Here is a 24797-nt window from a genome sequence, read left to right on the forward strand (position 1 = left end):
TATGAACTGCGTCATAACAAGTCCACCTAAAATACATACAACACCAAACAGCAAGGAGTAGAGGAAAGGAGAGAATAACTAGAGATTCTGTTGAGAATCTCTAGAGGAAGTGGGAGTAATGGCCTGACATGGGCTATTTACCAGGCAATAAACCAAGGTTAACCTTTCCTCCAAGTGCTCCAGTTCTGGGGAATGCCGTTGATCTATGACTATCTGCTGTATCCCGTGATAATGGTGATGATTATGACAGTAATAAAATACCCAGTGGCAAAAAACAACACGGCCCTAAATCAATACCTCACACAATGACCCTGTGAGCCAAAAGTTATACAAAGGCAAACAGAAATGAGCAAATCTCACTGTGTCTAATAATTTTATGTTTTGAACTCACTCTTCTCAACATGCTTGCACTGTCTTTCTTAAGTGAGCAAATATATATTTTAGACCAAAGCAAGATGACTCATTACCCACATTTCCTCAACTGATGTGACTCACGCTTGTTTACTCTAGGGACACAGAATGAAGACAGGTTTGATGTTGCTCACAAAACAGCTCATCTTCTGACAGCCCCTCAAGGGGGTCAATTAGATCCATCTGTGTGGAGAGCTGAGGTGAGGAGGAGATGCACGTTAGAAGGAAGACGGGCCCTCCTTTACTTCCTACAGGCAACGCGTGTTTGATGCTAGCTGCTCTGTTGTGAAAATTAAAAATTAAAAACAGGCTTCTCACAGGATTTCTATATGTGTGGCTTTTTTTGTTCCTCACACCAGGAGCATGACAACAGTTTTCTTGGAACTGAAACTGTGTTCCTTCACCAAGTAATATTTTCTACTTAGAAACTTTCCTATTTGTATCTGTGTTGACGGAGGAATGCACTAAAATTCTGCCTTATAATATTTCTGTTCATGTTTTGGCAACCATTGTGCTTTTATTTGTCTTGAAAATGGAAAACTAAGCATATGAAATTACATAATAAAATCTTTAAACATGTAGTTCCATTAGTTTACATAACTTTTCACTTATCGAACCTTGAGAACTTTCAGTGTTTATCTTTTATTTTTTTATTATGACATTCAATATTTTCTGAATAACTTTAAATTCATCAAAAGTACTATAATGCTACTCAGTGGGCATTTCCGATTTTCTGTGTGTTACCTGGGAATCATGCATATTTTAATAATGACAGGTAGACACACTACCTAAATCCAGTGAGTAAATTGGCCGTATTTGGATGAAAATGCAGGGGATGATCCAGCAATTGCTACTTTTATTTTTTCTGCTAAGAGAGATGGTCTTTTTTAGAGTTCTTTTCTGATCACAGAGATGACATAAGAAAGGAAAATATTTGCTATGGATCAAATGTCTGTATTTATCCAGAATGCGTACGTTTAAGTCTTATTCCTGGGAGTGTGGCGTCAGGGGCAGATAGAGATTTTGTGAAATGAAAGGATTAGGTCACGAGAGTGGTGTCTTCAAGCATGGGTCAGTGTCCCAGTGAGGAGGACCCTAGCCTTTATTAACCCTGCCTGTATTAACACAAGGAGAAAAAATTTAACCTCAGCAGACACTGGATCTGTTGCCATTTGGATCAGGGACTCTGTATTCTTTAGAATTGAAATATATAGGCAACGTTTATTGCTTAAGCCAGTCTTTTGGGGTACTTTGTTATAGCACCCTAAACTGGACCCCCCCAGATAAAAGCCTTACCAAGCAGTAGGAACACTGCTTGAATAATTATTTAAAAATGAATTAGAGCTGCATAATGGGTAAAGGCTAGTAGAATTCTGAATTTGTATAAACTTTAAGCATTCAGGGTGAATCTGGTTAAGGCTCACACAGAACAAAAAGAAAGATAGAAAGGATTCTTCCTTCCTGGAGAATAAATTCTCATGAACAGAATATTCAGAAAAAGGAAGATATAAGCCATTCTGAGGAATGCGGTCTATGTCATTGGAATCCAGAGGAAAACCAATCTTTGTTATCAAATGGCAAAGGTTCTCATAAGTAGTGTATATATTCTATTGTTTTGTGGAAGATAAAACTCTCAAGGGTGAAAATTCGATATTTATCTCATTTCTATAAACTAAATTTTGAAGAAGTAGCTGGGTTCTTTGTGAATTGCAATAACAAAATATGAGAGGAGAAATTTTAATTGAATATAAAAAGAAGTCAAACTTTAAAGCTGAAAATAACCTGTTTATAAAACCAAAAATGCGAAAACTCTTTTGAGAAGAAAGGAGTAATAGGCTGATTACTTGATAAGATGTACAAGTATGTAAACCGCAGTTTTCATCCACTATGTCAACAAAAGTAATGAGTAAAGATGGTGTCACAGTAGCCGACACAGTGCCAGGTGGGACTAAAGGAAATAGAGAGCTATTAAGTATGAAAGGAGACTTTCAGACTTCTTAAACCCTACAGGACCAGATCGATCATATCACTTGACACTATGTACTGTTCCTCAAGTAAAAGAACATTAAAAGTAACTCACCATCTCTGGGGCCAGGATGTAGCCACTTTCAATATTATTCCAAAGTGTGGGCCCAGCCCCTGGCAGTGACACGTGTGTGCAAGTTGCCTGGTGGAGCCCGGAAACTGTGATCTCCACACATCCACGTGGGCAGGGTGGGCCAGGTATGGGCACAGCACCACCCAGCGGTAGGGCGATGCCACAGATGGCAGCGTCTCTGCCTCAGTGAACATGAAGGCTCTGATCCAGGGGAAAATCATGCTTAAATGTTAGGGATTTATGGAGTTTGCCCTGATGGTTTGTTTGACTTGCATAAAACTCAGAACCAATTTTTTTTTTTTGTCCCTCTTGAAACAGGAATTCCTGCCTGCCCAATGCTTGTCACACCATTGTATTTTGGAAACAGAACTTGTTTTGTTTCATAGATTCACAGATGGAAAGACATTTTGCCACAGGTTGGATCTGCCATCCAGTCTCCTCTCTGCTTAGTACACCACACTTCAATGAAACTTTGGACTTCAGAGAGCAGTGTGGATGGTGGAATAAATTCATGATTTCAAGGTTGTAGACACGTAGATTACGAATTGCACAGGACAAGAGCATGGATCTCGGTGGGTCACTGCGGGATTTAGGACTCAAGATCTGCACTCCCCTCCCCAAATCATATCTTCGAATCCTCACTTCCATTATGATGGTATTGAGAGACTAGCCTTTTGGGGAGGTAATCAGGTCATGAGAGGATCCCCACCAAGAGTTTTGCTATAGAGAAAGCACAAGATCTTGGTTCTAGAAGACTCCGGGTTTAATGACTAACTTTTTTTACTTTATATTTGTCTTCTTTTTTTCATACAAGACAAAAGAAAAAAAAAAAAAGAAAACAAGTTGTGTAGGTTTCCTTTCATAAGGCTACTAGTCACTCATTTTCTTGGGTTTTCTTTTCTCCACATGTTTGAGAAATAAATGTTGCTGAAATCACACAGTCTACAGTATTCTAAGATAGCAACCCAAACTAAGACACTGCTCATGAAACTGGGGGGGGGGGGGGGATGGATTCAGATCAATGCAATAGGACAGACACGCAAGATTTCAAAATGCTTTCTACTATGTGAGATTACTGTACGAAGTCCTCCACTGCATTCACGATTCATTTTTTTTTCATTATTTTCTGCACATGACATAAAATGTTATCAAATATATCTATTTTTCTAAGTCAGTACAGACCTTTTCTTAATTGGTTCTTACTAAGACTCACATGTTTAGAGTTGTATGATTCAGAACAAATTTCATGCTCACCATTTGGTATCCCAATAATTGAAGCTGTGTGTAAATAAAATGCAACAAAGTACATGGGAATAAAATTCAAATATATTTTGGTATTAGTGTGTAAGTGAGGAAAAGGAGGGGAATTCCTGAATTATAAGGGAAAGAATGGGAGAGGGAAAATCAGAGGGAAGAGGTTGCAGCTCTCACCTGACCGCGCTGCTCCCCACGTCCAGGTCCTGCGCGGTCACCGCGCCGATGACGGTGCCCACCGGAGTGTCCTCGTACACCTCCATGGTGTACAGGGGCTTGCTGAACACGGGCGGCTCGTCCACGTCCAGCACGCTGATCTTCACCGTGGCCGTGTCCTTGAAAGGGCCCGCGGAGTGGAACCGGTGGTCCAGGTGGAGGTTGGAGGCCTCCACTTTGAAGGTGTAAGCCTTCTTGGTTTCAAAATCTAAAGGCTGCAGTGAGCACAAACAAAAGTGAGAAAGCGCGCGTGCACAGATGGGTGTGAAGTGCGCCACAGGTGACGGCTTTGCTGCCCAGCATTAGGCATCCGAGCATCACTGCAATGGCCTCACATTTTCCTGTCTTTTTCTCTTCCTAGGATACTGGGGATACTGAACCCCAGGGTCTCTGCACAGTTACATTCCACCGAATACCTACATTGTGGAGGAAGAGCTGGAACTTTTTTCTTTTTTCCACTGGGGATCGAACTCATGACCTCGCGCTTGCAAGGCAGGCGCTGTGCCTCTGAGCTATGTCCTCAGTCTGAGCGGGAACTTTCTATTATTCCCCCTCAGTCTCCTAACTTTTTCTTTTGTAGTTATTAAATGGTGAAAGCACAATGTAAATATTTTAATAAAAGAACCATGCACAAATAGGAAGCTATGGGTCGCTTTTATGGATACTCCGTGGCAGATATTAAAATAGAATAATACATGTATAGTGGATAGCGCTTTTTAACCTTATTTGTATGAGCAATAGGAAAGCAAGGAGAAACTAAAGAATTGCTGCTTTACTTTTATCCTGTACTGCCCTCTAGTGAAACTAAGAAATAACGACCAAAAGACCGAATAAAAAGAATTTGGATGATTGAAAATCTCATAAGATTCCCGTTGCAAATTCGGTATAACATACTATGGGATCTTTGTTTGTTTGGTTTTGTTGTTTAGGCAGGTTTTCTTGTTGTGACATTAATGCACTGTGTTGTTAAATACTTTAAATGCCAAGCTATTTTATTATAGAAGTTCTGAGGCAATATTTATAAACATATACAGTGGATAATGGTGAAAAAAACTTAGATTGCAGCATTTCTAGAACTATACATAAAATTAGTGGGATTGTACTGTATTTACAGGATGCTTTTAATTTCCATCAAGACATAGATTTAAACCTTAGTAATCAAATTAAAGAAAGCTATGGAATGTAATGCATGAAGTCACCTGCCTTATAATCACTGATGCTCACTTTTAGTTTACCATTACTGTAAATACTGTTATTTCTTCCTATAATTGAAAATAATATATTCCAAAATATGTTACAGTTTTGCTTTAAAGTGATACATCAAATTCCTGTGGCTCTGATTTGTAATTGCCAAAGAAAAACTAAGGCAATATAAATGCAAATTAACATGATGATCTTGTTACTCTTAAAAGTTTCTTTTCTCTAAAATAATTCCCTCTGGTGTGTCTCTAGTGATTTGATAATTGTTATGTCTACATCTGTTCTTTTACACAACATGCTATGTATGTAAACGAAAGGAGATTTTTTTTTTCTGTTTTAAATATATGAACCCTGATTTATGTATTTCTTCTGAGGAAGTTATAAGGGAAAAAAATCACTGTGAAATACTCAACTGTCACAGTTCAGTAGCATCTACTGCTCCCAAATTTGTAAAATATATTTGTGAATGACATCAAGTTTATTTCATAACAATTGTTAAAGGTGTGATGTTTATTTTGACTTTATGATTGTATTTTACCTGATTTATTCTATTTTTTCATGTCTCTGTAGTCATTTTTTGATTAAACTTATTTATCACGTACTGCTAACCTATAATGTTGATTTCTTTCAATTTCTTGTCAAAATTATGATTTCTCTTAAAACCCATAGAAATAAAAATTGAGACACCTAATTCTACTGTTGATAATCTAGCCTTCGGTGGCAAAATAAAAATGCATTATCTAACAAACGGAGAGTTTGGAGTCCCATAACCCTCTTTTGAGTGTCTAAAATTTACCTCCTGTAGTTTGTTAAAAAACACCAGGCTTGAGAAAAGACAGCCTCTTGAATATATGCCTGAAAGTATTAAAAACATCACAGTACAGTGATATACACATAGTTGCATTTATAACAGCACGAGTCACAGTAGACAAACTGTGGAAATATCCTACATGCCTATCTACACACAGATGAATGAACTTCTTTTAATGTGCTATGCACACATCATGAAATATTATTTAGTCAAAGAGGAGAGTGAAATCATGTCATGGTAGAACCTGAGAAAAAACTAAGTAACTCAGACATCGGTGGTTAAAAAACACACGAGTTTTCTTATATTAGAAACTTAAAATATAAATATCTATGTGAATGAAATACAGGATAGATGTTAGGAAAAAAAAGAGGGCAAACTCTTGGCTATGTAGAAGTTCAAGGAGGGACAGATAAAGCAAAATGTGGTAAAGAGATTGAACATAATGAAAATGTTTTATGAGTTGCCAGCTCCAAAATGAAACCAGGATTGAAAATGTCTGTTCAAACTGAGGATTCAGTATTGCAAACATGTGCTAACACAGAAAAGAAAAAAAAGCACCCAATTGCCAGAAGAAGATGGGAAAATTTTATTAAAAAGAAGGAGCGGATGCAATTGGAATGTTTAGTTTCCAATAAAGAATATCACAGCAAATTACGACAAACACTTTCATAAGTTAGGTTTAGTTTCTATGCCTCTGAGTGGTGAACTGAGAATAATAATATTTGAAAACAGTACTGTAGATAAAGAAATGACTAAGAAAAAAGTAATTCAGCATATAATTAATTAAAATATTATGGAAGTTTTCTTTAAAAAAAACATATGGTGGCAAAATCAGAGATGCATCCTAGGAGAACAACAAAAGATGTAAGGATGAATGATAAGGTTGCTTTCTTTTGACAACCAACAAATTAGAGAATAGTGGCATCTTGTCTAATGAATGTACCTGGAGAAGTAATAGCTTTCTAATAAAAACTTAGGACATGTCACAGAGAGAGAAAACTATCTGATGGAGAGTGCACTACCTAATTCAGATTAAAGAGCATGTAAAACTGTATTAAGTGAAGTAAATGAGACAAACTTTTATATTGCATGATTTCTCTCACATGGGAAATGCAAAAAATATAAATGACTTAAAAAGCTAAATGAAAAGTAACAGGAAACAAGGGAATGGGACAAAGAGATAGAGAGATGAAAAAGGGAGAGGAAGGGAAAAGTTAGAAGAAGATGTGTGACGTGCGAGGATCCACTCCCTATGGTGAAGGCAGTCGTACATGCTGCAAATGTGTACTAAACATTAAAATGTAAAACAACTGTACTTTCTATGTCTTATAAATCTAAACACTTGATAACTTGTAAGCAATATGATGTTTCTATGTTAGTCTTTCCAAATTCCACTATAAAACTCATTTGATTTTATCAACGTCGTTGTCCTTCAGCCCAGATCAAACCTGGTCTCCTTTGACTGGACTCATATGTGAACTTAGATTGAGGATATTGGTTCTGATTGTTCCTCTTGCCTTTCTCAGCTCTCTCCTTGAAACTGAAAGATCTCTCATTACCTGGATAAGTACACAAATTTCTTTCACATGAGATGTTCATCTATGTTCTCATTTGATATTACATATGTGGATAAATGTGATTTCTTAATGGTAAGTTCAAGCTCAAAATGAGAGCATTCTGATTTTTTTAAGAAACACAGGAATAATCTAGACCTCTAATAATTATTGACCTATCACAGCAGGTGAAAATTTGATGGTCAGTGAAGGAGAGAGATGAAAGCATCTTTTTGTACATACAAATATTTTGGAACTGAAAACATATCCCACAGTGATCAAAGAACTGTAATATCCTAGGTCTACTTACATTTTTTGTCTCTGACCTTAGGCAATCTCTTATTACAAAATAGAAGAGCAAGGGGAACTGATAATCATCACTCCCTCCTTCACTGTATCCATTCATCTGACTGACTACTTTCATTCGTAATCAATGAAAAATCTGAGCATTGAGATAAGTATAGGCCAACCAATATCTGTTTGTAATTGTAAGACAATGAATTAAATTCTGTGATAATGTTATATTATGAGATCAAAATAATTTACTTAAATTTATTTTTAATAAATTAGATAGATTTGTGACATTACTTAGAGCTCAGAAATTTATGAACCTTTCCAGAAGGATAAGAGAGAGAGGGAGAGAGAGAGAGAGAGAGAGAGAGAGAGAGAGAGAGAGAGAGACAGAGAGAGAGACAGAGAGAGAGACAGAGAGAGACAGAGAGAGACAGAGAGACAGAGACAGAGAGACAGAGAGAGAGAGAGAGAAAAGAAAGCAAGAAAGCAGAAAAGAAAGGCATGCTTGGTTCAGCAGCTCCTGGTTCTTTTGCTTGTATCTATCACAGAAGATTAGTGAGGTCAAAATTTTCAGGAGTCAATTGACATGTAAGGAGCTATGCAGGAAGAGACCAAACTATGACAACTATGAATTGTTATGTGGCATATAAAGAATCAACTGGGAAAGCTATAACCTTTTTCATGACTTTTTTTTTTGCTCCTGCATCTGCTGTTATTTTTCTCAAGTTCACCTCACAAAAGGTAAACCCTTGTGTGTAGCAGTGCACCCCTGTAATCCAGTGCTCTTGGAGGTGGGTTCCTAGCTGAAGCCCAGCCTGGGAAATTTAGTAATTTAGCAAAATTCAGTCTCAACAAATAAACAAACAAATGTAACAGTAACAAAACTTAAAAAGTTCTGAGGATATACTCACAGGGAAGGAGCTGGATTTCATCCTCAGTACCATAAACCAAAAAAGCAAAATAACATCATCAAAAAGTCTGTAGAGTGTTTTGTGCCAAATGGTTTTCTCCTTCCCCGGAGGGATAAAACGTTTTTAACATGTGCTATGGGAGAAAAACTCCGTTACCTCTTGCACACCTCACAGGGATTCCACACAATGTCTAGTGAAAATGAATGGCTACGGTTGTAGTTATGTTGAGGGATTTAAAAAACAATGTCTAGTGAAGGCAGAGTTCAGAGCTCACTCTGTCTTACTTTGCTTTTTTCGTGAATGATGCTCCACCTCTTGCGGGAAACACCTCTACCCTTAACTGTGGGAGAGACTTGGTCACTTAACAGCATATCACCTTCAACTTGCTGAGTTCAGTGGAAGCATAAATTATGTAGATGTAATTAGAGCCTTCATAAGTTGACACTGAGTTAAGACAAATTTTGCTTAATGTTCTGACCTAATCATATTAGCCTTTAAAAGAAAACTGTGATGCAGAGGAATTCTGAATTCTGGCTGACCGTGACGAAGGAATTTTTGAAACCAATATGGCAGGTGCCTAAAGCATACCTGTAGGAGCTTGTTAGTTCACATCTTGATTGTGAACTGACAAAAGAATAGGGACATCACTCACAAACTGACAAAGGAGCAATTCTACAGGGAATTTAGGAAAGGACTCTGAGCTTCACAGCAGAGATCAGCTGCAATCTGGACTTTGGTCCTTGAGGAAGGACACAGTTTCACCTCAACCTGACCCACAGTGGCTATGGCTTCCCATACAGATTTGCATTCTACTGCTCTATTGCTTCTGCTTTTGTGATGATAAAGCCATCATTCTAAAAGTGTGTTCATTAGTAATAAAATTCCATTATCTCAAGCATCTATCAGGTCTCAATGAGAAGGACAAAGGAAAATTATCTGCGAACATAGATGATCAGATTATAAGACTATCTGAAGAGATTAAAGATAAGCAGTTAGAAAACAGATTTATATCTGACTGAACAAGTGTGAACAAACAGAATGAACAAAGTCTTATAGAGTTTTTATACCAGGCTGAACGATAAAGATAAGATGTTCAGAGCAAGTAGTTTTTCAAAGGAAAACCAAATTTTCCAAGATTTAGTTTTATAACCAATAAAGTCAGTTCTTATCTGCAAGGCAATGTGGGAGAGTTTGTGCATATTTTATCATCACTGAGGAAAGCACTGGAGTCAATATCCATTAAAAGCAATCCAATTATTTGATGAATAAAGGATTTTTATATATCGAGTAAGACAGTTCCTGTAACAAAGGGAAAAATGCAAAGAAATATGAATATTTTTAAAGTTTAGTATTTAGTTTTGACTAAATTATTATAATATTTAAAATGACTTTACGGTGAAACAATATATAGACAAAAGTATTTTGTAAATAAGGTATTTCATCAAATAAATATATGTGCCATAAAATGTACTTCTGAAAATGTTTAGTTTGACTAATTATTGAAATATACTTTTTTGTGGAAAGTGAGTACTGTATTTCAGTTAATTGTAATGCTGCCCAATTTGATTATTTTGAAAAATGAATATAAAACTCATGCATTTTATTTTAATGCCAATATTTTAGTGACAGCGATTTTGAAAATATAATCAGCAAATGAGAGAAAAAGGATTTCAAGAATCTCCAATGATTCTAATTACAAAATTTCAGTGCTATTTCCCTAAAAAATGATAAAATATGTCACTGAATATTATAAGTACTTATATAAAGTATACAGAGTCTGCCAAAAACATATACACACTTCAGGAAAAGAAACATACTATGCTGTTTCTTTAACAGATGATGTTAAAATTGTACAGGGGATTTTAGGGGATGTTGTATATTGCAGAAAACATCTCCCTTACAGCCAGCCTTGAGAAAAGAAATTAAAGACAAGTGTACAGCAATCTCTCTGACCAAGGTTAGCCAAGCAGCAGTTCATATACTAATAAATGCTTGGAATCTCATGGTCACCACTTTGAGCACCTCTTTTAATTGCAGAGACCAAGGATAACTTGTATTAACCTCATGATATCTCAGTGATCTTAGTATTAAAATATTTACACAAGTCTTTCTTTTCCTGAAATGTGAATACATATTTTGGCACTGTATACATGTCAGACACAAATACAGCACAAATGACAACCTTCTGGGATGGCAGCTTAACCTTTCTAACATTTAAATCTGTACAATAGTTGAAAATATGTGATTTTCAAATATATATTAAAACACAAAGCAAGTTCCATGATTTAGAAAAAGCTACTTCTGTGAATTTAGAAACTCACATTTGTGAAATCAGTATTGAAAACTAGCAGTATTTTTCTGCATACTTTGCAAAAGATTATGAACATCAAATTTTATTCGAATAAAAAGGTAATAAGTTCATCAGAGATGAAAAATACAACACAAGATATTGTTTTTCTTTTAGCTAATAAACATTTTTAAATAGCTCTATTTTCAGGAATTTTCTTTATGAGAACAAAAATATGAAAGAATACTTCTAGGCACTTAAATACAGAAAGAAGAATCAAATGTCCTGTAAACATGGGCACCAAAAATATTACAGGTACTTTGAAAAACAACTTTTTGGGAAGAAAGTAAGAAGTAGTCAGCTTTATCTGATAGACTGGAGAAAGGGAGAAAATATTAAGCAGGAATGAAGTAAGCTGACATTCATGTTAAGCAGGGCTTTCTATGCAGGGTGAGGCCAAGCTAGCCACTGCTAGCAGACACATTGTAATAAATTTGATGCACCTGATAAATAGCTTGAGCTTGGCTGCACTGAGTTTGGAGGAGATGGTAGTGGGAAATATGTCATATACTCTTTTTCAGCAGTGGAAATCAGGAAAAAAATTATGGAAAGTGACAGAGGTAGTTTGACCATTCATTCATGGTGTAATGATAACTTGCAGGTAGATTAAGAGTGAGACTGACGGAAGACCTATTGTAACTGGAATGTTGAGGGTTGTAAGTCAACAATAGGAGGAGAAACTGAAGTTTTAACCCCTACTCGGAGGAATCCCTGGCCAAGTTTCTTGGGAAGTCAGTGGAATTAGGCTCTAACACAGCAATGTAAACAATCCCAGCAACAGGAAAGGAGAAACAGGATTAAGTACATTTTTATTGTTGTAGAAAAAATACATCTGTAGACACTTGGAATATGAAAAATTTCATAGAATATGCATTTATAAAAATTTACAAGGTAGCAGACAAACTGTTGATTATATTAATTTGGAGTTAATTTAGATTTGAGACTTCAAGAAAATAATGCAATGTCAACACAAATAGCGATAAACACAGGTACATCACATTTACAGAAGCAAATAAAGGAAGACAACTTTTCTTTGGAAATAGATATGTCAGAGTGCCTGAAAATAGAAGCAACTTACATTTAACAAATGGAGATATATTCCTGCCTATGTAAATATTTCCAAGTTTTAAATTTTGTTCTTAGCAGCTATTTAAAAATTAACCACATGATGGTGCTATGTTACCAAATTTTATGATATAGAATGATTTAGACATTTCTAGTATGGTAAAAAGAGAATCAGTTTTACTGACAAATGAGTAAATGTAAAATGCAAATCCCCATTGGAACTAATTACGGATTTAACCTATTTACTAAAAGGTTCACGTGAGTAGAAAAGCATTTCATCTCCTGTGCTTAAAATCATTTTACTCCAGTGTTAATGTAATTTAGTTATATGTGTTGAAAATAAAATAATATGCCCAGTAATATCAAAATGTTAAATAATTTAGATTTTAAATTCACAATTATTTTTGTTTCATAATAAAATGCAACCACCTTACTATTTCTCATTTTACGCAAATATTATCACTACTTATTAATCTCTAAGTGATTTTTTTTTAAACAGAAATGTTACTGACTCAAAATTTATGCTGGATGTAAATGAATTCATAATACTTAGAAGCATTGCCATTTTTAAAGACATAAATTGTTAAATCAATAAGAAGACAAGCAAAAATCTTCTGTATATATTTTTATGTTTTGATTCCTTGGAAAATTTTTACTCATGTACCTTTCTACTATACTTATACCCAATAAACTATGCATTTTAATACTATTCATCGGTTAGGAAACAATTGACTAGCATATATTTCATTTATCTTTCTATAAAAAAATGTTAAACTTAAAGGTCTTATTTTCTCATTTTAAATATAAGCCACTTCCTAGTTGTTAGATGATCTTCATTCTTGTTTTGCTAGTGTTTATATTGCTACATTGTTTAACAATACATAAGGTGATACTCATTTCGGTATAGTTTGTTCAGCAATATGGTGTAAGTAGACTGAGTAATTTTTATTTCATTTCATTTCTTAACCAAATCTGAGCCTAGGAGAGGTTCATGGAGTTTTGTGATGTTACTCTGACTTCAGAGTGACACAATGAAATGACATTTTGGAAAAGTCTTCATAAAGTGAATTGAAGTTGAAGTTTAAATATGCAAGAAATATTTTTTTCATAATTCTTCTCAGCACATGTAAACCTTAGTGTTATTCTTTATCTTCTTACATCTTCACTGTACACAGAAGAAAATGAGAATGCAGTAAAATAAAAGTAAATAAATACTCTTAAGATGAAATAAATGCTTTAAACAGTGATCCCATTAACTTATTTATTCGAGTTAGGAAAAAACCTGTGAAATCAAAGAATTTCATGATTTTCTGCTGCACCTTAAAATCGGCTACTCAAAAATTAAAATAACTGATATTTTGAAAAGCTACAATCCACATGTAGAATATATAATTTTGGTTTTCTGAGAAACTTCAGTATACTAAAACATTTGATACCATCATGATCTTGATTTTTACATTCAAATTCTTACACTACACTTCTATGCTGAGATATTGAAAGAAACTTACAGAAAACCATTTAAAGATCACTATTAAACTGAGATGTTTTTGTTGATGTTTACACACACAATTATTTTAATATACCTCTTTTTTCAAGGATGCTTAACAAGTATCAGCTAAAAGTTCCTAAGAATTTACTAGATATATGTCTGAATACTCTTAGTCTGCCATTCTCAAACCCTGAAAAGATACTGTACTTAAAGTAATATGCTTAAAATATTTTTTACTTTTTCATGAGCTTTATTTACATAGATATCTTCCTATTATTTTCATACAATCATATAGTCACATTAAATCAAGATTTAATAATGTTTGCACACATACATTCCACAAAATATATACGTATTAGAGATAGATGATGGATAATCTCTAAACTTTGTTACAAAACTTCAGTAATAGCTTAGTTTGCTGGTTGCATTTGACTTTTATGCTAGACCTCTAGTGGCCCAGTTAGGGATTGCTTCCGATCCAGTCTTCCGCACAGACATCAAACTACACTGTAACACTGAAAGCACATCCACTTGTTCTATTTGGCTGCGCATATATTCAATCACTGTATAAGTACTTAGGATATTTATAAAGCCATGCCTTCACAGATTCTTTTAAAATGTAGCTGGAATCTCGTCACTTCTCGCCATTTCCATGGTGATAAGCATCATGCTTTGTGTCACTCGGTTTCTAGGACTCTCTTAAGTTTCAACTGTGCTATTTCTAGTCTTTTTTTTTTTTTTCCTGCTAGTGATTGTCCATAAGCTCAAGGAGCAACCTACTTCTCAAGTATGAAGGTGGTTTAGATCTCCACTCATCCCAAGCTCTCAGATAGTATTGAAATTCAGAGTCCTTGGCCTGGTTCAAGGCACCTCATGAAGGCATCTTCCGCTAGGTGACCTCATCCTCAGCCAAGGACATCTCCAGTCAGTCTCCTCATCACTGCACACTCTCCTCAGAGATTTGCCAACAGATGCTCAAGTTTTCACAGCACACATCAACCAGACACCACACTGCTCCTGTTCCTTCAGATTTCTGCCCACACTTCTTCCTCACCAAAAAGTCTGATCAACTCACTGTAAGTCTCTGCCTCTCAAGCACTTGCTAGCTTTTTACCTCAGTTTATGGTCTTTAAAGTTACTGCCACAGTGATTTTTAATGTCTTTGTTTGTTTTCAGGCTTTCTTAATTAAATGGAAGCTTCTGGAGAATAGACAAAGTATCTGTTTAATTCAGTGCTCTGTGTGCTGAGACCAGATGAGTTCTAGCAAATGGTGACCATTCTGTAAATATCTGTAGATGGTACTCGCAAATAAACTATAGGTAACATTCATTTATAGTAACAATATCAATATAAATACATATATAAACATAAATATGTAATGCATATATATCATTGATCATTCTGAATTTGTCTCACTTTGTAAGAATTTAACTTTATATTTGATTTATGATCAGCTGGTATAAAATAGCTTCTACTGTTTTTCACAGTTAGAGAATTTATGTTTTTCCATTTAAATAGATGTTTGTAAAATATTTAACTATTAGTCTTTTCAATGAAAAAAACAGAGACAAGTCTGATTTGGTACTGGGGGGAAAGAGAAAAATAAACTAACAAAAGTAATGGATGAACATCGATAAGAGTTTAATTAAATTCCTAAGACTACCTTCCACTATCTTGTTATCATTTTGCCTTATGTTTTTCAAGTTTGAAGGTGTCACTGCTGATAGTGATGGTTTTTAGATCCTTTGTTTACTTTCTTTGCTTACTATCTCTATTTGTAATTTTCAAAATCAGCATAAATACACAATTTTGGTGGCTAGAATTAAATTCTATTCAGTGTGGTCATCATTTCTTTCACCGCACCCTTCCTCACGCTCCTCCTCTCCCCGCGTGTTTCTCTCTGTCTCTGTTTCTTGCTTCCCCTCCCTGCAGCCTTCTGTTCACCTCCCTCTTTGGTGCTCCCTCATTCCTGTGATTTCTTTCACTCCTGTGGTGACTAAAAGTGACCTGGGCTAAGGTTCCCCCGCTCTTTCCCCAATTCCTGTAAATAAGGGGTGTTTCAGATACTTTTAGTCTCAAAAAATCATAAAATGATCAAGACCACACCACACCAGGATATAGTAAAATTTGATTTCTGTATCTTTTTTTATAATTGACATCTATATTTATAATAACAAAATTAATTTAAAATGAAACTCATATGACTGTTAATATGCTCAAAATAATATGAATAATTTATTGTTAAGTGTACAAAAACTGCCTGTTAATTCACAGCATAACAGTGTTCATGGATATAAACATTTCATAGTTACTGGATCTATTTATATAAAATATTGACAACTGAGGGAAAATTTAAATTATCTACAATTTTTAATTCTTCCATTTTTCTTACATAATCAACTGCCAAAAATGTGTCTATGTACCTTTTTGAGTTTGATGACTCCTTCTTGGGTATCCTCATCTGTGACAATGTCAAACAAATTTCCACCATCTCCTGGAACAATATTATACTCGATTTCTGCATTTTGTCCAAAGTCAGGATCCACTGCTCTTATTCTTCCAATTGCTGAACCAATAGGAGATGACTCAGGAACTTTCAGGTGGAAAATGCCTGAAAAATAGTATTTGTATTGACAGTATATATTTAGTAAAATGTACAGTAAAATTTTGGATTTGAATATTATAAACCTACAGAAAGTAAAACAAATTTGCAACACTATCGAGTGAAATGCTCAAAAGGTGAATTTGTAGAGCTAAGGATTATAAAAACAAGACATAACTTCATTTTTCACTTCAGTAGGACCAGTTGTGGAACTCTAATTTAGAATTGAGAGTGTGTTAATTAAATTATCAAGTGGAAATATTATATATAGTAGTGGTATCACAATACACTGCCTACCAAATGTGAGGGTAGAGATACTCATACTCAGTACCAAATACAGAAGACAGCAACTGACACCATTATAAAAAATACGGGTTTCAAGATTCACATTACATATGTAGAAAAAAATAAGACAGATAAAGAGACAGATGATAAGTAGTAGTACATATAAGACAGATTCTTATGTATTAATAGAACGTTACGGTTGTAAATCAGTCAAGAATAATCTGCAATGATGATTTGTAGAATTAATGAATATCATAATTGCTCTATTTAAATGTAATATATTGATGGAGACTATGATGTTACATATTAAATTTTCACTGTGTTGATAATTTGCAAATTTTTTAATTCAGTATTTAAAATTTGATTTCCCATGTTAGCATTAAAAGAGCAAAAAATAAAATGATCATTGATACCACCAGGTGGAGCACACATATAACACTATGAAATTGACACTGAATCACAAAAATTAAAGAAACATACTCCAAGACACTGAAAAATTGTAAACCCTATAGAAGTAAAATTATATATACACACACACATATATATATATATACATAATAAGAATTGTGTTCATCATTTAGAAGTATGGCATGAAGAAAAATGTGCCTACTTTTACTGATATCTCATCAAAGCAAAAATATGAGGGTAAATATTATATACAAATCAAAGTAAGGAAAATAAAAGGAGGTAATAAAAATACGGAAGCAAAATTAAATACAAAAATCCAGACTTCTGTTTTTGATATTGAAATTGTATTTCACAGTCTGTTACCGGATTCTGATGGGTAATTTCACACTACAAAAACAAACATTGATTACTTTAATGGAAATAAAAGCTTATAGAAATTGAGTCATGAACGTAAAGTTCATTCAACAAATCACATTACACTTTTACAGTTATTTGCTTCAGAAATGTTTGAAAAGCATAATCCTGCATGAAGACATTCAGTCACTGTCTTATTTATAATTATTTTTTAAATGTTTCCTAATTTTTTTCACAACCAAATGTACAATTTAGCAAATTCTTTAGCCCCAGTACCAGTAATATCTTTACATCTTTTACATCATCATAAAAATTTTTCATTTGCTTTTGTAATTCTGTTCAAATTAGCATTATTTATATCCAATAGAAACACCACAGTGAATCATATAATTTTTCTCAACAGCGATAAATATTCACTAAAAGCTTTTTCATAAGGTACAAAACAGAAGACATATTTTTCAGGCTCTACAATACTATTAAAACTAACTGAATTACTTTTATATTTATCTTCAAGGAGCATATGAAATATTTTTCTAAAGTAATGTACTGTCAAGTTTAAATAAATAACCAACACAAACAAAAAATAATAAAACCTCCCAGTAGCAGTGCTGATATGTTGCACAGACTTTATGAAGAAGTCTAACTGATGTAAAATCAAATTAATTGATCACCCTTGTAAGTATTTATACCCTAGAATTCTACTTTTTTAAAAAATCATTTTCAAATATTTTACATAGTGGTTGCCAGATGTTTAATGGTTGTCAAATTTAAAATACAGTCTGAAATTGAAATAATCAAATCAAAGAAGAAAAATGTAAGTATTGTTATTTTTTCTCTGTTATCTCCAGAAAAATAGAGGAAGACATTGAAGTTCAATTTGTCTGACTTTTTTTGGTTTTTGTACCTGCAGTTGAACTCACAACCTCACGCTTGCCGGGCAGGCGCTTATGCCACTGAGCTAAGTCCTTGGCCCAATTTGTCTGATTTCAAACAGCCATAATTACATAAGTGGAATCTACTACAGCTTCACTACCTACTTTCTTCAAGGCACACATATTATATAGCTAACTTAATTCTATTAAAGATCTCTAGGGACATAAGCAAATATGAGGATTGGTGAATTACTGTTGATTGTAACAAGACACAGACATACTTATTTAAGTACAAAATACATGAGTTATTATTCATTTCCTTTTTTTTTTGTTTGTTTGTTTGAGGTTAGCTAAATAGAAATACAGTTTTCAGAAGCTGTATCTTGTATCCTTTGCCTGTCACTTTGTGACTGGTTTAAAGAGCTAGAAGCAAAAGACAGTTTTGAATCAATAACACAAATAGGCTACTCCAGTCTAATAGCCCGTCAGTATTAGGATGTCTTGATTTTTTTCTGAAAAGATAGAAAAATGGGAGCTTTTGTTGAACATTGTACTATAAATCCTTCCCTAGCAGAACATTTAGTTATGAGTGTCACTGTTAACAATTAACAAGGAAATGGGTAAAGATATTTGAGAGTGAGTATTAGTGGTGGCAGGAAATGAGCATCAGAGCACAGAAGGACAGATATCTGATGAGGTCTTTAGCACAGCATGGCGTGGAATACTCCATCTAGTATATTCACAAGCCATCCCATGAGAGCAACTTCAAGATAATGGTAGATTCACAAGTTAGCTTTTCCTTTGAAAATCTGTTAAATGTAAAAATAAAGTAATTAAATGTCAAGGGAAATAATATACTCAGAGTAAACTCTAAGGGATTGTGGAAATGTGAAGAGTTTAGCCAGAATTGAAATAGTCCAATAAAAATAATAAACTTTGAAAGGTAACTCAAAGGACATCCAATAATATCAACTACAGATGAGACAGCTTCCATATTAAGATAATGTGCCAAGATATGAATTTCATGGTTTTAAAAGAATGTTTTATGAGGCTAAAAACAATAAATGTGAAGAAATCCATTCTTGGTAGTACTCTATCAATATCTTATGTGAGCAGTTAATTTGGATAAATGGTTGTTTTAGAGCATGGCCACAGATTTCATTATCGTCTAATGGCTTTGGAAAACTTGCAGACAGCTGAAAAATAGCATTGTCTCAAAATTGAATGAATTTAGCATCCCACTAACAAGCATCACTCAAAATTAAGATATGATCAAAGTATAACTTTGATTCACCACTTATATTCCTTTGTGCATTTAGCTTTTAGTGCATATAAAACTGAAATATACAGAGCAGTGGGTTTTGTGTGCTGTATATAACAGACATACATTTTAGGAAGGCAGACAACAAACACATTCATTAAGACAAGCATTTCTCAATGGAAATATTGCAGTTGGTAATAAAATCTAAAGAATATGGAACAAGTCAGAGAAACTATGCGTTAGTCATGTCAGAGTGTTTGGACTATTCCCAGTGATTTGACATTTTATCATTTCTAGAATCTCAACAGCAGTAAAGCTGGGGTCACTCAGATTAATTCAAAACTCTAAACTAATCTCCAACTGTGCCAAAGTTGGAGCATTTATGATGTAGTATGTAATTACACTGCTATCACTTTCCAGGCATCTTACTTCTGACGCATATGAAGCATCTTGATGGCACTACCTGTACAAAGCAGATTAAGAAATAAAACAGGTGACAAGAGATGGACCACAAATTCAATAAAAATACATACTTACATATTCATCAAATATACACACTATGTTTAATAAAATCACCTTGTCCTGTGGAAAATGAGAAAATTGTTTGCAATGAACTAATCTGGAACTGTAATGTTCAAATTCTCTTAAGTTTTTACACATAAGGTCTGCAGCTAATTATGAAAAACAGTAACTGTCAGTGATAAACAGGCATTCAGTAAGAACTATGTCATTTAAAAACACTTTTATGATATTTTAATTATGAGGACTTTCACTGTGTGTGGGGGGGTAACAGGGAGTATTTCACTGCTACCAAAGGATAAAGGATATAAAATACATTTTGCCACTGGGCATGGTGGCACATGCTTGTAATGCCAGCAGTATTAGGAAGATCATTAAGACCAAGACCAGCCTGGGCTGCATAGTGAGTTAAAAGCCAGCCTGAACTACAGAGGCAACCCTATCTCAAAACACAAAATGAAACAAAAAACCGAAACCGCAATTTTCCTTTGAGAAAATTCTTCAATATGAAAGTACACATCACATCAAAGGACGTATTTCCTTAACAGAATGAAAATAAAAGGCAAAATTTACTCACATAAGTTGAGAATAAATATGCTATATTAATAAGTTTTAAAATTCTATAATATTCAGCAACATTAATAAAAAGAAGATGGAATAATTTAATACAGATTCACTTTTGACTTATACTTATGTTTACAGTAATAAGTGTTGCTGTATAATAATGTTTATACAGCAATACTTCAGCTGATGAACATAATTTGTGCTATGATTTTGGAAAAAGATGGTCACATTTGTATTTGTGTGGGAAAGATGACAACAGTTGTGGCTGTCTTCTGATGCAGTTTGCACACACATAAATAATTGCCAAATGCTTCTGTTTCTGAACCAAATTACTCACCAAGAAAAGCATTTGTGAACTAAGCTGCCACTATATAGAAGTCAAAGTTCAACTTTATGTAACAATTATCTATACATATGAGGAAACTAATGTAGACATAATTAGCTCTTAAAACAGAATACTGAAAATCCTGGATAGTTTAAGAGTCACTATTTCAAAGTATAAAAACATCAGACGCTTTTAAATGTTTAAAAACATATTCCTGAGACCATATAAATTGAATATTAAATGACTATGTACATTTACATTGAAATTTAAGAAAATAAATATATAGCCAATGAAATGTCCACCCTGTGCATGAAACTTAATAAGCACTATTGATTATTATCAACAATCTTTTAATGTATGCAATAATATTTTCTTAATGGAATGGCAATATGTAACAGGCACCTACCTGAAAAGACAAGGAACTGAAAGAAAGGTAGTGATCAAGAGAATTATGGATGGTTATTTTAATTTTAAAAAAATAATTTTTCATACTTTGACAATTGGATGACTCAGGAATAAAAAACATTTTGATGATTGAAATACATTAGTAGTCACTGATTTCTTTAATGCCTAAAGCCCTACTTTCAAATTGAGTAATAGAAATAGAGTCCACATAGAAATATCATTCTCCTAACTAGGTATTCAACTGAGCTTTAGTCAGGCACATTAAACATACTATGAATAGAATCATTCAGCAATGACAAAGAATCCACTCTGTCCTTGCTTAGAACGAGACAAGGCTGAACATGTTTCTAGAAGTGTCAAATATTTGGCATTATGGCTTTATTATATTAGATTACTTAACTTTTAAAGGCTTCAATAGAAAAAATAAAAGAAAGCAAAAGGAGTTGGGAAAACTGAGGTACTGAGGATAAGAAACTATTAGTGAAATGTAGTGAAAACCAAATTTAAGGAATTATGGCAGATTACAAATGCTTCTGTCTATTATGATCTCAGTCATTTTAAAAGAAGGAGGAAAACCATTTTTAGAATGCTATAATTACCTATTCTAAGACTGTAGCCATAAACATAGATACAAATGGCCAAGAACACAGCATCCAATTTCTGAGTGAACTAAATTTCATAATTTTCTGCCACACTAGTAATATTTTTTCTCAGAATAAAAATAAATTCAGTCATCTAAAATTTCTTTTTCTCAGCAGCTATATGCCACACTAAAATATAGGTCTAGATATTTACTTATCTTTGGAGGTTGAATTAATTATTAAGTGTTCCAATAATTCAATTTTGGTATTAAATTCAACTAAATCTTTTAGTAGACTGGTTCATAGAATTAATAAATGAATATTTATTCATATTCAAGATGAATAAAAATATGTTTTAACCTTTATTAAACATTATAGTTTGATTGCATTTATAATCTAATGATTTAAAAGACATTAATTGAAGATCACACATGAAAAATAGCAATGTATGATAAATATTTAAAGGGAAAATTCTATAATGCTATCGATGTTTAATACATCTAGGCTAAAATATGAGATGAATCATTTTGATATTGGGTTTGTAATGTCCCTTATTCAAAAGCAGTCCCAACTGAAATAACCATATGACAGAGATGATGTGATCATAATTTTTTACCTTATGGGGTTTATTTTCTCAGTCGCCCCACTTTCACTTATTAACTCTAATATCAAAGGACCTTCAGTATATTAATTTTTCTCTGCTCATCTTGTCCCCATTCTTACTCTTCCAATTGAAACGCACAGTGAATGATTTCAATATCATAACCTTTGGCAAACATATATATCCCAGATCTTTTTGTTACTGAAATATGGAAAAAGACAATGCTTAACAATAATTTTCCTCCTGAGGATGGAGTTTTCATTGACAGAGGACACGAAGGAGGCAGCTAAATGTCCCCATAAATTAAGAGAATTAACTTCAGACACACCGTCAGCATTGCCTGCAGAGCATACAGGTAACTGGCTGTCAATTGTCATGCCGACGGTTTTAAGCAATTACTCTCCAGGAACTTCACCTCACTGTGCTCTTCCTCTGTTATTGGTTTTGGCCTTGAATTCCACAGAGACAATTATACAAAATGATGCCACCTGTGAGACTTTTCCACTTTCCAAACCTTCACACTATCCTTGGCTCAGTGTTCCTGTTAGTATGAACAGGCACACACATGTGATGGCACACCCTGTTTCCTTTCCCCTTTCAATGTTCATAAGATTTCCTCTGTGAAGCGCAGTTAAGCTTTTGAATGTTTCGATTGCTACATGTTTGCAGTGTGTAATGATTACCTCCCCGTGGGGATCGGTGCACACATAGAGCTCGGTGATTCTTTCTTCATCCCTTGTGCCTCTTCTGCCTTCCTCTGCCCTCCATCTCGTGGTCACCTTCCTTTGGGCAAATGGTCTACCTTCCTCCTTTCTGTTATCTAGCCTTTATTTTGTTCTTTATTGAGTTCCTCATAGACAAGACACCAGGGATATTTAAGCTTGTGTCTCGTTTATTTTCACTTAACGCTGTGATCTCAAGACCCTTGATTTTCTTACAAACTTATGCTTCTTTAAATATTAGACTGTTTGACATTTTCTTTAATTCCAGAAGTTCTTAATATATCTTCTAATTAGTACAATAGTATGCAAACAAATTAAAGATTTCCTCCTTGCCATTCCCCTTCCATGTGGACTGGCCCAGAGGAGAGTGGGAATTTGCTCTGAGGACTGCATGGCTGGCCAGGTGTCACACTGCCCTGGTGCTTCTTCACCATCTCATCGCCTGGGGCATTCTCGCCTGTGCGCAGAGGCAGCAGGTGCAGGGCTTTGGGGCATTCTCACCAGGTCTCCGCCTTCTGTTCCTCTGAAGCACTTTCCAACAGCCTTTGAAGGATCTCTTCCTGGAGCCCCCCAAAGAGCATCATTGCCTCTGCTGGATGGAACACGACTTTCAGCTTCTGGATCTCCATGTACAAACCTCACTTAGAGGGCAGTCTCTTTGGGAGGATTTAATGTGACTCCGAGTTGGTTTCTCTTTTTGATCACTGAATTCCTATCTTTCTGCTTATTATCATGTAATCATTTTTCTAAACTAAGTATTGTCTTCCCTTTCTTTCTACTTTCCTAAGACATATTAGATTTCTTAAATATAATGTAAGCTTCCAGGGATTCCCTTTTTGTCTGTGAAAATATATCAAGTATTATTGTCATTCATAACAAAAGGCTTGGAGATCTAAACCTGAGAAGAGGAAAATGGCAAAAACCCTACTAACTTTTAAGAGATAGGATACCTACATCACTCATTTTCTGCCCAAAATTTTCCTTTTACCACTTTCTCTATGAAAACTTACTTTTAAAAGACTGAAGAATACTTTCTGACTGAAGGCTCTAAGAGTCCCCCCTCATGCCTGGTTCTTATTAAACTTGCAATAACTTGTAAATATTGTACAATTGATTAGAGAATCTGTTTTTACAGCTGGTATTTTTTTCTAATTTGAGATATTCCCAAGAAGAAATATAAGTTTCGTACTTGAGCATCTTAAACAATTAACCATTGTCCCATAATTTAGTCCAAATTTTCACTTTATATCCTTCCGTTCCAGCAGAATTTTTCACACATCATCACTACTATCGTTGCCTCCCAACAGTGACTCACAAGGACACTTTCTGTTTTCTGAATGAATCACTGAATGAAAACTTTTCTCTGATTATGGCAGAGACCTATATGTCAGAAGTAGAGATCTTCACAGCATTCCCAGCTTTCTCTTTTTTTTTTTTTTTTTTTTTTTTTTTTGAAGCATCTTTCTCCTTAATATCTCTGATACTCTACTTTCCGATTTATCTCACCTCACGGCTTCCTCCTTTTCACCTTCTTTTGTTAAGGCTGCATAAGTTGATTCTCACTGCATATTAGCATCAAATGGAAAGATCTGTAAAAACCTACTGCAGCTGCTGTATTGTCTGTGTTTAGACCAGAAAAATAGTATTA

General features: G+C 34.4%; 1 protein-coding gene across 5 annotated transcripts in view; it reads right to left on the reverse strand.

Annotated features, from left to right (window-relative positions):
• The window catches only part of Cdh12 (cadherin 12), a 949967-nt gene that overhangs the window by 57337 nt on the left and 867833 nt on the right, over positions 1 to 24797 (reverse strand). For all 5 annotated transcript variants that reach the window (XM_063258014.1, XM_063258013.1, XM_063258016.1 and 2 more), the window contains 2 exons: positions 16074 to 16261; positions 3941 to 4194 (listed from right to left, as the gene is read on the reverse strand). In XM_063258014.1, coding sequence (XP_063114084.1) covers positions 3941 to 4194; positions 16074 to 16261 — 442 coding nt within the window. The remainder of the gene's footprint in view (positions 1 to 3940; positions 4195 to 16073; positions 16262 to 24797) is intronic.

This window comes from Cavia porcellus, unplaced genomic scaffold, assembly GCF_034190915.1.
Source record: "Cavia porcellus strain 051 isolate PalLab524CR breed Dunkin Hartley unplaced genomic scaffold, mCavPor4.1 scaffold_11, whole genome shotgun sequence".
Classification (NCBI taxonomy): domain Eukaryota; kingdom Metazoa; phylum Chordata; class Mammalia; order Rodentia; family Caviidae; genus Cavia; species Cavia porcellus.